This window comes from Taurulus bubalis (genome assembly GCF_910589615.1).
Source record: "Taurulus bubalis genome assembly, chromosome: 14".
Classification (NCBI taxonomy): domain Eukaryota; kingdom Metazoa; phylum Chordata; class Actinopteri; order Perciformes; family Cottidae; genus Taurulus; species Taurulus bubalis.
The window spans coordinates 8,328,098-8,342,454 of record NC_136602.1 but is presented as its reverse complement, the minus strand read 5'-3'; the positions used below and the strand labels follow the sequence as shown (position 1 = coordinate 8,342,454).

At 41.1% G+C, this 14,357-nt stretch overlaps 1 protein-coding gene across 1 annotated transcript in view; it reads left to right on the top strand.

The window, feature by feature from the left end:
• phactr2 (phosphatase and actin regulator 2) overlaps positions 1 to 14,357 on the top strand; it is a gene marked incomplete at both ends in the record, with an annotated part of 33,864 nt that overhangs the window by 17,625 nt on the left and 1,882 nt on the right. Inside the window, 10 exons of the mRNA XM_079229482.1 lie at positions 5,098 to 5,283; positions 6,169 to 6,243; positions 6,462 to 6,593; positions 7,697 to 7,942; positions 8,990 to 9,527; positions 10,146 to 10,321; positions 10,895 to 11,051; positions 11,637 to 11,692; positions 13,395 to 13,456; positions 13,898 to 14,035. Of these exons, the coding sequence (XP_079085608.1) occupies positions 5,098 to 5,283; positions 6,169 to 6,243; positions 6,462 to 6,593; positions 7,697 to 7,942; positions 8,990 to 9,527; positions 10,146 to 10,321; positions 10,895 to 11,051; positions 11,637 to 11,692; positions 13,395 to 13,456; positions 13,898 to 14,035 (1,766 nt within the window). The remainder of the gene's footprint in view (positions 1 to 5,097; positions 5,284 to 6,168; positions 6,244 to 6,461; positions 6,594 to 7,696; positions 7,943 to 8,989; positions 9,528 to 10,145; positions 10,322 to 10,894; positions 11,052 to 11,636; positions 11,693 to 13,394; positions 13,457 to 13,897; positions 14,036 to 14,357) is intronic.

The following is a 14,357-nucleotide window of genomic DNA, read 5'->3' as shown; positions in this document are numbered from 1 at the left end:
TGCTTTTTATCCAAGTCCTGACTCACCCCCATCTCGAGTCATCGGCTCCAAAATAAAAAAAGGCCGCCGTGTGAAATCCAGTGTGGAATGATCATGGAGTCGAGTCAGCGGCGGTTGTAAAGTGTAATAACATCCCTGAGTTAACCTGAGGTGGATTCAAGCCACATTGCTGTGCTTTAAAAGCTGCAGTCGGTATTATTTTTGCTTTTCTTGGACTGATCTGTCTGGCCTGAAATGCAGGATTGCTGTAAAACTGTCATCGTTTGCAGCTCCTGTGTGTAATGAATGGACTTTAATTGGCATAACTGACTCAGGTTTACATAATACTTACTGTTGAAGAGGACGTGTCCTTTATAGTATAGTTATTGGTCATATTGTACAAGTTTATCTTTCTGAGGCTTTGAGGCAAAGCTGTATTGTTTTCTTTAGCTGTCTGTTTACTTACACTGGTTGACGCTGTTACTTCCTTTAGTTGCTTGCAGTTGAGTATCAGTATTTATGTCAGGTTGTGGAGGGGGCAACGGGGCTCCCAGTGGTTCCCAAAGAACAGCAACATGTCTGAAAATGTTACACACAAGCTAAAGTAAATGTCTTTTAACGCAGTGAAAAGTTGTATAAATGCACATTAGAATAACGGGACGATTTAGTTAAGTTGCTCTCCATTGAGATTTCTTTGTGTCATAGGACTTTAGGCTCAATTTCCTGTATTGTAGTTTCAGATATAAAAAAGTATCCGCCTGGATCTGATTTGGCTTCAAACTCTCTAATAAACAATATAAGGATTTGTTCGGAGAATAACACGTTGCATGTCTGTTGATGAAGATGACTTTCTGCAAACCACATCATCTTCAGTTCACCATCTGAAGATCCATTTTCTCTTCTCTTTTCTCAGAGTTAACTGTTATCTTTCTTTCTACTTCTCTTTTCCTTTCTCTTCTTTCTCTTCCTCTCTCTGCAAGTCATAAGTCTGTCCATTGTCCACGTTAGATTCGGTTTAATCGGTGGACTAATGGTGATGATAATCGCTGTTACTGATTCCCCCATCATTAGCTGCACAAAGCAGCTGCTGAAATGCACCTATTGTTGCGATTTGATATCAACACGGGAACAGGAAATGTGTGTGTGTGTGTGTGTGTGTGTGTGTGTGTGTGTGTGTGTGTGTGTGTGTGTGTGTGTGTGTGTGTGTGTGTGTGTGTGTACAAGAGGGAGAATGAAATTGGTGTCTTGGGAGAGCATGTACTGGCCTCTTTTCCATGTCTTTGCTCTTGGTTTTTGTGCTTTTAATTGCCCTGTTTGTGTATGTAAATGTTGTTTTGCTACATCCCTCAACAGTCGGGGTCATAAGGTGAGCAAAGTCCTGCTGACAGCAGTCATGCTCGCACAGATGTCATGCTGGGATTTTAAATACTTTAACAAAAACAAACATGTTGCAGTGTTGCTTTTACTTATTTTATTATTGAAGCTCCACTTCTTTATTGGGCAGCACAATTAATCAATATCTTATTGAAATCAATCACAATTGTAACATGGCTGACTGCAATTATCAATTTGCAGGAGAAACAATCATTGGTAATGACAAAATACAATTTATATTAAATATTGTGCTGCACAGATGTCTTTGCGTACATTTCATATTCTACAGACTTGAGAAACATTTATTTTTTACAGAACCCTGCAAAAATCACACCTTAATCATTTGAATATTATTTTTAATGAAAATGGGAATCTTATTATCAGTCGAAATAATCGCAATGAGATATTTTTTCACAATCGTTCAGCCCTACTTTATAATGTAGGCTGAATAAACATCTGTTGCTTGATGACATAACTCTCCTGCAGACGACCAAATGCCTGAACCCGTTTCTGTAATTTTGATATAATACAGGATGCTCTGCATTAATCTCCCACCACCAGTGAGCCGCAGCCAGAGACAGTTTATTCTTATACCGTTCAGCCGGTGGCCTTCAGGGAGGCGTATTGAGCACCAGATGACCAACAGCATCTAGTATTGGCATCAGCAGTCTGATTAACAGGCTACTGATTGTTTTCTATTCATCTGAAGACCAAGACACGGATTATCTCCATCAAATGAGAACATATTACAGATTAGTTAAAAACATGTGTTTTTCCATTACGTGGAATTCAACTGCATTCTTTTGATTTACCTTTCAAACGCTGGCTTTGTGCAGTTGGGCAACAGTCCTAACTAATAATTCTTTCTAAATGTTGCAGAGTGTGTTTTCAGCTGTTTTTTTCTGCTGACTATTTTGCTGCATAAGCCTCTTAAATGGATTTGAGAAAACACTGCACTGTTGCCCTTTCAACCAACCTTTATTATGCTTCTGTTAGTTATTGAGAGGGGCACGAGCTGAGAGCATTTGGTCCTTGCATCTTTACCCATCGGCATTTCACCGATAATAGAAATGTGGTCGTGTGTAGAAGTGATGAACGCAGGTCAGCATCTCTTAGATTTAGAGGGACGCAAGATAATAACATGCAAACAACATTTATATTATTCTGGAGCAATTGTTTATTTTGATTTTCCTCCAGTATTTTACTTGTTCAAACCTAAGTAAGTGTGAACACACACACATACAACATGCATAAGGATCGAGTCAGTGCAGTGTGGTACAGTAGAAACTGTTACGACTGTGTGCTAAACCCACAGGGAGAAAGCATGACTCAAAGGCACGATCCAGAGAGCATGACAAGGTGCAGTAAGTCTTTACTTATCAAACAGGTTCAGTAAACAGGAGATCCGTCAGGTAATCAGTCAAACAAAGCAGGCAAGAACGAGGTAAAAATGAAGTCTACAATAACAGACTAAATACACAAGGAAGGTGAGGATGATTAGGCAGAGGTGAATCCAAACGGAGGGCGGGGGAGACGATCACACGGGCGGGAAAATACACAAGGGCAGGAAGTGAAGTATCTGAAACGAGTAACACAAAAAAAGTGGAAATGAAAAAGAAAATGTTTGCGCAAAATTAACCATCCCATTTAGAAAATCCTCTCAGCTCAGTATTTAACTTCTTTAACCCCAGTTGAGCCCCAGCCATTTTTCTCAAAAATTCCGAATGGTTTGCTAAATACAGAATATCTCCTCAAGACAAGGGCTATTTCAATCATTTCAAAAGGTATAACTGTAACACTTTGATTGAGTGAAGTTAAATAATTAATGTAGTTTGGATTTCGTGAACCGTAGGTTTAGGTCCGCTGAAAGCAAAATTGCCCTAACTTGCTCAAGCAGATGCACAATACATACCAAGCAAGTATTGTTTCATCCATAAGTAAGTCATATTTCAGGTTTTTGGCTGGAAAAAAATGCAATGTGGTTGATATCGTGCTGAGGCTTTGTCTGACAGTGGTTTTGGCGCAATTGGCGGATTCCGTAGGTCGTACACTTTCCAGAAAGGTGCGTCAATCATGTGTGGCATCAAGCTAGGAATATAAAAATGTATATTTTCATAACTTGGAAAGCTCTCTCGAGTCACTTTCGAGTCATATTTATGGTTGAATTGTGTTATAAACATGTAACATGGACTTAAATGCTCTTGTAAGGCTCTGCAGTTTTTTTTGCTATGTCACATCAGTGGCTTTGGTATCGATTCATGGGAGTATGAGGACTTGGAGAGTGAGGAAGACCTCCTGATGAAGAATTGGAGCTCATAACTCAGCCTCCAGCACAACATGGAGCCCTGCAGGTATCAGGAGTAAAAACATTTGACTTTGGTAGCCCGCTTTTCATCTCTGCTTGAGGGTCGCAGCTCAAGGCTATGTTAGCGTTTCTAGCATTAGCATAACACACCCCAATCTCAGAACAAACTGTCAGTGGTTGAGTTGCATTAGTTGCCCTAATCAGTAGTTTGAGGGCATCTGGACACTAAAACAACTGCTAACCTGCTGTTAACTCTCCCAAACTGTCCTGACCAGACTCAAACTTCAGCTCCTAACTGCTACATTAACTTGACATTCCTTTGAGGGAATTCATTTAGTAATTTGAAGGTACAAATTATGATGTTCATGGAAAAATTTGTAAAAGTTTGTAAGCAGAAACAACAACCTTTTGATCCCTGCTGGGCTCCCTAGAGAGAGTCAGCAGAACTGAAAAAACAAAAGCCTTCCTCTGCTTGAATCTGAGGAATCACACACCACCTCTCTTTCCTCTGTAAGGTTCCGGTATGAGAGAGACACACACACACACACACACACACACACACACACACACACACACACACACACACACACACACACATCTGCACACTGCCTGAAGTCTTCCAGAGGGTTCACAGGACTTCTAATTTCTAATCTTTCAACAGGAAGAGGAGGACTTGTGGAAGGACAGGGATCTATAGCAAGACACACACACACACACACACACACACACACACACACACACACACACACACACACACACACAGCAAGTACTGTACAGAAACAGAGTTAGGAATGATATTCCTGCTGAGCCGTTGAGTGCTGAGAGAAACAAGAGATTGATGCAGCAATGGACAGTGAAATGGTCCATGACATTAGTCTCTCGTCATTTTCTTTTAGCCTTTCACACACCATAATCATTTCAATACAAAGCAAATATAGAGTTCAACAAAAGAGGCGTCTTTACCTATGCAGATTGTTTCAGTCACGTTTTTTAAGGGGAAAAAATAGATGAATCTTTACTGTAAAAACAAAGTTGTATTGTATCCTATCTTGTTAAACATCTTGATTATTGTTAGGTAACCACTTCAGTACATTACGTTATAGACACATAGGGACTTGAGTTGCAATGTTCTCTTTTAACATCCTTTATTGCATAACATGGATAATAATGAAACTAGTGAGTGTTTTGCACTATGAACAAGTGAAAAGAAGGCTTTGTTTGCTTGGACTTAATCTGGATCTAGTGTTCCCGAACACATTCATGTCCAGCACTAGTCGTTGACAGACCACACTATTGTTTATTTGTATGACATGATGTATTATATCCATGCATCACAAGACATGACGCCTCATCTGGTGCATATAGAGAACTGTGATGCTGCGTGTTTGTTTCATGGTGCTGATGTTCTGTTTTTGTATTTCTGCACCTGTGTCTTGTAGTTGATGGGTTGGAGAAATCATCATCACTGGCCAGCTGTGATGTGTTGGTGGACAGCGCCACCAATACCCAGAATGCCCCTGCGACACGGCAGCAACGAGGCAAGCTCTCGTCAATAGGAAAACTGTTCAAACCCTGGAAGTGGAGGAAGAAGAAGACCAGCGACAAGTTCCAGGATCTCTCTAAAGGTAGGATGTCTTGTGTGTGTGTGTGTGTGTGTGTGTGTGTGTGTGTGTGTTGAATGTGTCTTTACAACACATTAAGTGTGAGCAGGAGCAGTGATGCTCCCAGAGGAGCTTTAAATAGGAAAAGAGTGAACAGTTTGTTTGCTCTCACTGACTCATTCCTGAAGCGTTGGGTGGAAAATAAAAAGGGACAGAAGTAAATACAAAAAGCACTTTTTCTTCATGGCTGCCAGGTGTATCATTTCTCCCTTATGTACGTATTGGAATGTTTGAACCGAGGTATTTAAACCATGTACATATAAATTAAAACAAACATGGACATTGAAATTGAAATATAACATTCTTTTGGAGCCGTTATTGTCTGGCTTTATGGAATATCCAAAACCACTCTAAGCTTTGTTTGTAGGGCTGCATCTTTTGTCAGATATAATGTTTGTGAAATATTCCCCTTATTATTTCCCAGAGCCCAAGGTGATGTCTTCAAACCATCTCTCCAACACACAGTGTTTATTTCACTCTTATATATGACAAGCACCAAATTCTCACATTTGAGAAGTTCAAATCAGATAAAGTCTTTATTATTTAAATTGTTTTGAAATTTGTTTGACGGTGGACTCTGAGCTCACTTTGTGTCCCAGCTGTGTTCCGATCTCGCTGTGAACACGATTGATTCCTAATGAGAGAAAAACAGCAGCCGTTAGTTTGCGGCAGAGCGGCAGAAGCGCCTTTGTTCCTCATCTTTGACTCTGTATATGTGACGCTGACACGAGACATTTAGCAATAAGACGAGGAAAGTAGCTGTTATGCAATGCGTTTATAGAACTGTGTGTAAATTGATTGCTGGAGCTAAAAGACAAGATTAAGGCCCTGACCTTGTTGATCTTTCAGTTCTGGAGAGAAAAATCTCCACCAGACAAACGAGGGAGGAGCTCATCAATAAAGGAGTTCTCATCATTGACCAAGGTTTGTCTGATCATTCGCTAACATGTTTCTTCATTTATTTCTTCATTCATTTCATTGCACTGTCCCTTCACACTTGAAGTTCAGCTGTTTCAAGTGTGTTGACGTTTGCCTGTTGCCAGTAAAAGCAAAACTCAAAAGTCTGATCCCTTTGAGCAACTGAACATCTCTGAAGAGCAGAGGATTCCCTTCAGCTCTTAACTATTGTTTATCTCCTATAGATGAAACGATCCGCAGTGAAAATCTGAACGGGCACGCCACATCTAGTGTGACATCAGAGGAGGTCAAAGTTGACATTGAGTCTCCAGAAACAGCGCTGGAGGAGCAGGCCAACGGCACGGAGGACAAAACGGGTAACTTTTGGATGAGTCACAGTATCTAACAGCTTCTGTGACACCAGGGCTAGTTGGCATCCTAAACTTCTAGATCTCTGTACTAGTTGGAATAATATGTTCTCACTTCCATTTGAATAATTCGAAGTGGCTGATTGTTACTGTGTGAAGATCAATTATCACAGTGACAACACTTGAGCACACAGTGAGCGAGAATTATACAATTTGAAAGCCACAAAATAGATAATCATTTTGGCACAATTTCTGTATACAAAAGAAATTGTCGCATTTAAAACACATAAAAAGAAATAAGAGAAAAAAGTGTTCTTTCTCTCGAGTTGCATCATGCATAACTATGATTTTTTTAGATTCAAGCATCAAGAAATATTTATATATTTTTGTTTTCTTGGAACATGAAGATATTCTGTATCCACAGTGGTATCACTGTGTCCAGCAAAGAACAAAGATAATGATTATATGCTAGAACTAACTTCTTTTAGATGTGTGTTGCTTTGAAGTCTTTTCCTCTTGGTCATTTGTACCGGCAGCAGTTTTCTGGCAGGCATTGAATCCTTTGACAGGTCTAATGTGTTCAGATAGATATTCCCCTCGTATCGGTGTGCAGCAGGAGCTCACAGTCTGAACAGAGCAGTAGCCATCTCCTAATGCCTCCCTCGGCCTCAGGAGACCGGCCACGGTTCTTCTGTCTGATGCTAAGTGTTGTGCTGTTCTCATCTCAACCCTGTTAGCATTGAACTCAGAGCCAGTTGTTTGCTCATTTGTCAATAATCAGAAAAAAAACAGTGCAAATACAGGAGCAGAACACACATACCTTCACACTGGATGGCGAAGGTTAATGGGTATTTTATCTGTCTTATCTCAAGCCTTATACATCATTCATTTTGAAACAATCTAAATAAAACATGCCCAAGACTAATAGATCAAACATCGTCTCTTATCAGCAGCATCTCTGTCCAACTCACCTCTCATCCATCAGTATCTCTTCCTATGCTTGACTTTCGTGCCCATTTGTGCATCTGTTTGCACAAATGTGCATCTTTTATCTTGCTTTCAGTCCCTATTTTAACCTCTAAATACCATCCTGCCTCCACTGATCTGCTCAGAAAGGTGCGATACTAAACCCCTCGCCCGGGCAAAGCAGGTGCGACCCCGAGACGGTCAAGCTAAAAAACAGCAAAGCCCCACTCTGCCCTCCTCTTTCAAACCGGCGGGCGGCACTGCAGCCACAACTAAGCAAAGAGACGGTGCTTCGGGGACTAAAAAGACTGCCAAAACCACAGGCAAAGCAGGCTCATCCACTCAAGCTAAAGCTAACCCACGGAGCACTAACAACACTAGTCGCGGGATTGGTAAGTTCAGCTCGTTGGGACTGAAGCCGGTTTGCCTGCCTGCATCCCTGCATGGAGAATGTGCTTGAATCACTGTTTGAAGGGATGAAGCCTCGCTGTAAAGCTGTCTGCACCTGTGAACCATGGTAACCATTGTAAGAGTTAGTCAAGTCAAGCTTCTGTCACCTCGACCACAAAATAGTAGCTGTCTCTCCCTCTTGATTGTGTCCTTTCCCAATTGGAAGAGATGTCCAGTGTTGCGAGAACTGTTGTTCTGAGAAAGCAGAAGTGAAAATGTATTTTCTCTGCTCTGTAAACGCTGACAAATGTGTGTGTGTGTGTGTGTGTGTATGTGTGTGTGTGTGTGTGTGTGTGTGTGTGTGCGCACAAGAGCACTTAAGTGTGACTGAGGCCCGTCGTGCTCATGTGGTTTTGATTGATGGCATGATGCTCAGGCATGATCATCTCCCTTCATGCAGTATGTGTGTGCTTGTGTACTCCATTAACTTCCAGCACGGTGGAACAAAGCGGCACACAGACCAGAACTAGACTATTGCACGTGATGTTCATGCAGTCTTTTCTGGAGGCCTCTGTGTGATTTTATTTTGAGTTATTGGGGAAGTGGGACAAAAGTAGTTTTCTTGGTGTGAAAATCAGCAATCAAAAGAGAAACTTATGTGACATGTTTTTAATTTTTTTTTAATCATGATTAGATGTTGGTGTGGTGCTTACTCTTCAATACTGCTTCTGCCCCAAGGAGCTGGGACAAAAAGGAGCATGTTTTATACTTCCTCCCATAGATAGGGGTATAAGTATATTAACTGTATATTTATAAAACATATTGACAATATTTTTTTACTGCAAAAAAAGATTCCCAAATCTACATTGGACTAAATACTAATATACTACATATAATCTGTATAGATTGGACCGGATTCACACCAGAAGGTTGCAGGTTTTTGTTTATGTAACCTGTGTGTCTTCTGTGGGAGGAAATTGGAGCATCTGGGGAAAAGAAAATGTCTAATATTTCACTACTCTCTTTCTCTTGCTCTGGTTTCTCCTCAGCCAAATCCTCCCATCCAAAGAAGACAGGATGCACAGCAAAAAACACCTCCACCTCCACCTCCACTTCCACCACTCGTTCCCGTGCATCTAAGGACGCTTTAGCACAGACTGAGGGAACCGATGCAAGGACGAACCGGAAATCAAACACTCCCACCTCTTCCTCTGTCCCTCAAAAGGCCCCCGCAGAGACTCCTAGCCAGCCCGGGGAGTTAAAATCCTCGCTCCTTTCCTCAGACACCAAGCCTGCCTCATCTAAAGCCTCCGGCAATGAGACAGAGGGAACTCATGCTGCGTCTCAACCTGCTCCAGACCCTAAATATGCTCCCAATGCCTCCACCACGGTTGAGGAGACCCACAAGGCCCCTGGACCCACCGCCCAGTCTCCCCTTATCAACTCCACGACAGAGGACACTTCCTTTACAGTGGGAGAGACGGGCAGCAGCTCACAGGGGGAGAGACGGGGGAGAACGAGAGGGGAGGGTGGAGAAGAAGAGAAGAAGAAAGGAGAAACGGAGTCTGCTGTGGAGAACAGCCCGAGGTAAAAATGTAGTAAGAACACGAGAGCTGGTGAAACATTCCTTATGTTGGTCTTCTCTGCACATCGTCTCTTGTTCTTCTGGAGTACATTTCAACACAGCCGTCTTACTGTAGTCACATGGTAAATGCTGAGGGGATGGCTGTGACATTAACGTTTACAGAGCTCAGGATTTATCCCATTTCAACAAATAACAAATATGTGTGAGACATGACGGGTGACGATAGACAGGACAGAACATACTACATTTGGTGACAGGAAAAAAATGGCAGCGCAAAACAAACCAAACAAAAATAAATAGACAAATAATAAAAGTTAGTTTGATGCTGCAGTGCAGTCTGTTGTGTAAGCTTCCTGTGAGTGTGTATGTGTGTGTGTAGAGGAGCTGTGTTGGAGGTGTGAAGTGGAGATGGAGAAGAAGGAGAGAGAAAAAGAGAGAGAGGGAGGAGTACATTAAGTTTTCCTAGCAAGGATGACCAATGATGTCTCATAGTCCAACCATATTTTGATATTTTTATTATTTTATATTATTATTACCATTTGTGTCATTACCATCACCACCATTCATTATTTTTATAATTATTAATATGTGCGCTCACGCTGTCTTGTTGTTTCCTGCAGGTCTGCAGCGGCCCAGGCTGAAAGGCCTCAGGGCCTCAGCGTGAACACGGAGCGGGCCATGGTGACGGTGATCCCTGATCGGCCGAGAGACAGCCAAACTAGCGACTCTGACTCTGACGGACCAATCCTGTACCGAGATGAGGAGGAAGACGAGGAGGAAGACGAGTACACAACCAGTACGGGATTCATTTTGTACTCCTAGAACTCGTACGGACATTTCAGAGAAGCGCCTCATGACCACACATCATTAACTTGGACGTGTTGGTGTTTTTTATGAGGTTTTTATGAAGGATATTCTATTTATTTTTGTAAAACCAAAAGGAACAAGCGGCTCTATGTTTTTATTTACATATGACAAGGAGATGCATGATCCTCAGAGTACACTGAGTCCCCGGTTCATTTGGTTAATCTTTTAGTTTCACAATCTTTACATTCCAAGAAGTCATGGTCATGAGCATCTGCAATTTGTGATGTAGATCAAGCTGACCTCTGTTTTTATCTGTCACTTAGGGTTTGGTTAAGCTTTGGAACAGAAAAAACAGACTTAAAGGGTGTCATGATGGCTGATGCTAAGCATGTGAGCTCTAGAACCTCCCAAACGGCTGACCTCTTTAGCTATAGGCTTGTCTTTGAACACAAAGAAGGCACCCATAAAGCTGATTCTGATCTTACTGCGGTGGCATCTCGGTTGTCCATGCAGGCTGTTAAGAAGGCTCTGACTAGTTCTCATTGTTGTGTCTTGGTTCCAGGCGCTTTGGCCATGAAAATTCGCCGACGAGACACCCTGAACATCAAGCTGGGGAACCGTCCCAGCAAGAGAGAGCTGGAGGAGAAAAACATTCTGCCGCGGAGCTCTGTGACAGAGAGACACTCGATACGCCAGCAGATCGGCTCCAAACTAGTCAGGTGCACACACACACACACACACCTACACACGCACAGCATGCTGGGAAAATGTGGCAAGCTGTGAATTTTCATAGTAGATCAGTTGGGAAACAACAGACTGTTCTTTTTTTTCGTGTAGTTGTGGGCGGTGCACTGGTACAAATGATGCACTTTCAAAATCTGTCCTTTAGTTTAGTTTTTTTCCAGATGAAGCAGAACTTCTGGTGGCAAACAGCCTTTGGTTTAAAAACAAGAAACGTGTGTGAATTAAAAATAAGATCAAACAAAAGATATGTGCAATTTATAAAAAAAATTATATTATATATTTTTTAGGAATACAGGTAAATTCAGTTTAGCAATAGGCCAATATTTTTATTAATGCCAACATGTTAAATAAAATGCATTAGAGGTTGAGTCATATTTATATCATAAACCACAAAAATCTTCCAAAAAATTATACTATACAGAAAAATACAAAAAGTACAAAAAAGTATTATATATATCTCGCTATAAATCTCACAGATATATATTTGGAGTACAAAGTTGTAAAAGTAAAATGTTCAGTCTTGTGTGCTCCTTGTAGTGAACCCACTTTTGTCTTTCCAGGCGCCTGAGCCAAAGACCATCCACAGAGGAGCTGGAGCAGAGAAACATCCTCAGGCGTAAGTTTCTGAAATACCTTTTAAACTGAGCGGTGATGTTGTGCACCATTTTCACGATTTTTAGACACTTAAATAGTAACATCTCATATCTTTTATAAAAAAATCAATAAGGTTGCATCGACATGTGTGTGCAGTTGCTTCTACTTTAGTCACCAAACTTTATTCCCAGCTACCACACATCGGGTAGAGATATTAAACCGGATGCAATATGCAGCCTTGGCCTTAACTCTCAAACTTGAAATTGGCAAAAGAGGCATCCCGCTCCAGAATTTGCTCAAAATGGCTTTTTCTGTTGTACTTTCCTGCAGTATAACTACATGTTTATAACAATCCATATTTTACTGATTCCACACTTTTAGTGCCTCACAACAGGAGCACAAGGAACATGGTTAACTATGATTTTAGTAAAAGAAAAAATGTATGTTCTTACCAATTCTAAATTCATTTTCTATTTAGCTTTCCTCATGTCTGTTTTTATTCTTCGCACAAAGAAAAAGTAAGCAATGGTCATAATTGCAAAAGCAATATTATGTGTCTGTCTAACATAAATATCTAAGCAAGAAAATGGATGTTCCAGGTACAATTTAACTTGTGTGTCTCATTAATCAGATAGTTGAGACAGAATATGTCCGGTTAAGCTATGAGCTACATTGTGCACAACACACACACATAAATATCAAATAGACTGTCAAATAATATGTGTGTATGTGCAGTTTCAAACTGCTTTTTCTCCTTCTAGAAGCAAATATGTAAATATGCATTATGCTAAGTGGAACATAAGTGGAAATAGCAGCCCACAACCACGAGTTTAAATCCAGTGGATACAACACAGGAAATAAAACTTTGGACTTCTTTGATTGGTACAACAAATATGACGTGCATTTTTACAAAACCCAACAGTATAACATGACCACAAACACACTTAAAGATATCTGAACAGTATTTCTGATTCTGAGTTAGGGGACTAGTTTCTGTACGGTGAATCTCAGATGGCCTCTGGTTCAGTCTCTGATGGGACCACTAGAGGGCAGGTAGGTTTACCAGCATCCCAGGCCAAGTCTTTTTGACACAAACATATACGCTCTCCGCCCACTTTATTCTGTACTCCTTCGGTATTTACTCCTGTTCCACCAGCGCCATCGTCTGCACACCTCGGTTGTAATGATTTTTTTTGAGTTACTGTTGCCTTTCTATCTGCTCAAACCAGTTTCTCCTCTGCCATCAACAAGGCATCTTGACTAGTGAGCTGCAGCTCGCTGGATGTAAACCCAAGATATGTGTTTAAATCAGTAGATCAGCAGTTTGTGAACTCAAAAGCAGGCCGCTTGGCAACAACCACGCCGAGTTCAAAGTCACTTGAATAAAATCTGTTCCCCATGCTGATGCTTGGTTTGAACTTCAGCAGATGGTCATAACCATGTCTACATACCCAAATGCATTCAGTGAGAGAGTGAGTGTGCAGTATCTATAATGCGTCCATGAAGACGTCACAAGAAAGAATGCGTTACAGATTCAACTCACATGTTACATTCTTTCTCAAGAAGAAATCAAAGGATATAAATGAAGGCAATCACACGGCATCATTGGCAGACATGGACACATTTTAATACGGCAAATCAAATCTTGCTGTTTATAAAAAGAAGCAGAAGCTTGTTGTAGACATAGTAGTTGTGAAGTGACTCTGTTGGTTTTGTGCATGCAGAAAAGAATATAACAGAGGAGCAAGAAGCCAAGCAAGAGATTAAAAGGACACTCTCCAGAAAGGTATTGTACACACACACACACACACACACACACACACACACACACACACACACACACACACACACACACGAGAGAACAGAAAGGACACAGCGAGTCTATATTTAGCTGCTAATATGTTTTGCTCCACCTTGTGAGTAACATTAGGAGGCAGAAAGGTTTGCTTTGTGCGGAAAGATCACCCCATCTAGTGGACACAGATGGAACTGAAGATTGTCGTTAGTCTAGTTCTTGTGATTAAAGATACCATTTGCTTCCCAGAAACCTTTTAAATAATAAATAGAGGGTGCAATAATACATTATGCATGAGCATATCGGCATATACATTATGTTGGAGACGTATGACTTGAGACTAAAAAGAAAAACACTGGAAAGACTATTCTTGAATTGTGATGTTTATGATCTAATTTATCTCTTTTTTTCTGTGTTTGTGTGTGTGTGTAGCTGAGTGTGAGGCCGACAGTGGCAGAGCTCGTTGAGCGCAGGATTCTGTGTTTTAACGAGTACGTGGAGGTAACAGATGCCAAAGACTATGACCGGCGGGCAGACAAACCCTGGACACGGCTCACTCCCGCTGATAAGGTGCGAAAGTTAACACGCTGCATTTTAATATCTTGACTATTTGTTTCTTATTGTTTGACTATTTTTTTTCCTTGATTAAATTATGAACGTATCCCGCTGTTGCTAGTTGGGCTACATACTTTATACATTTGTAACATTAAGTTTGTATCGGCCTGAAAAAGCAAGTAAACGGCAGGTGGTTAAAGGATGTCAAAGTAGACCATGTGACCAAAAGGACGAGGACACCTGAACGTTACACCCATATGTGATTCTAAAACCTTGAGACATAATCTGGTGACATAACAGCTTCCTCTCTTCTGTGGAGGCTATTGTTGCACTTGAT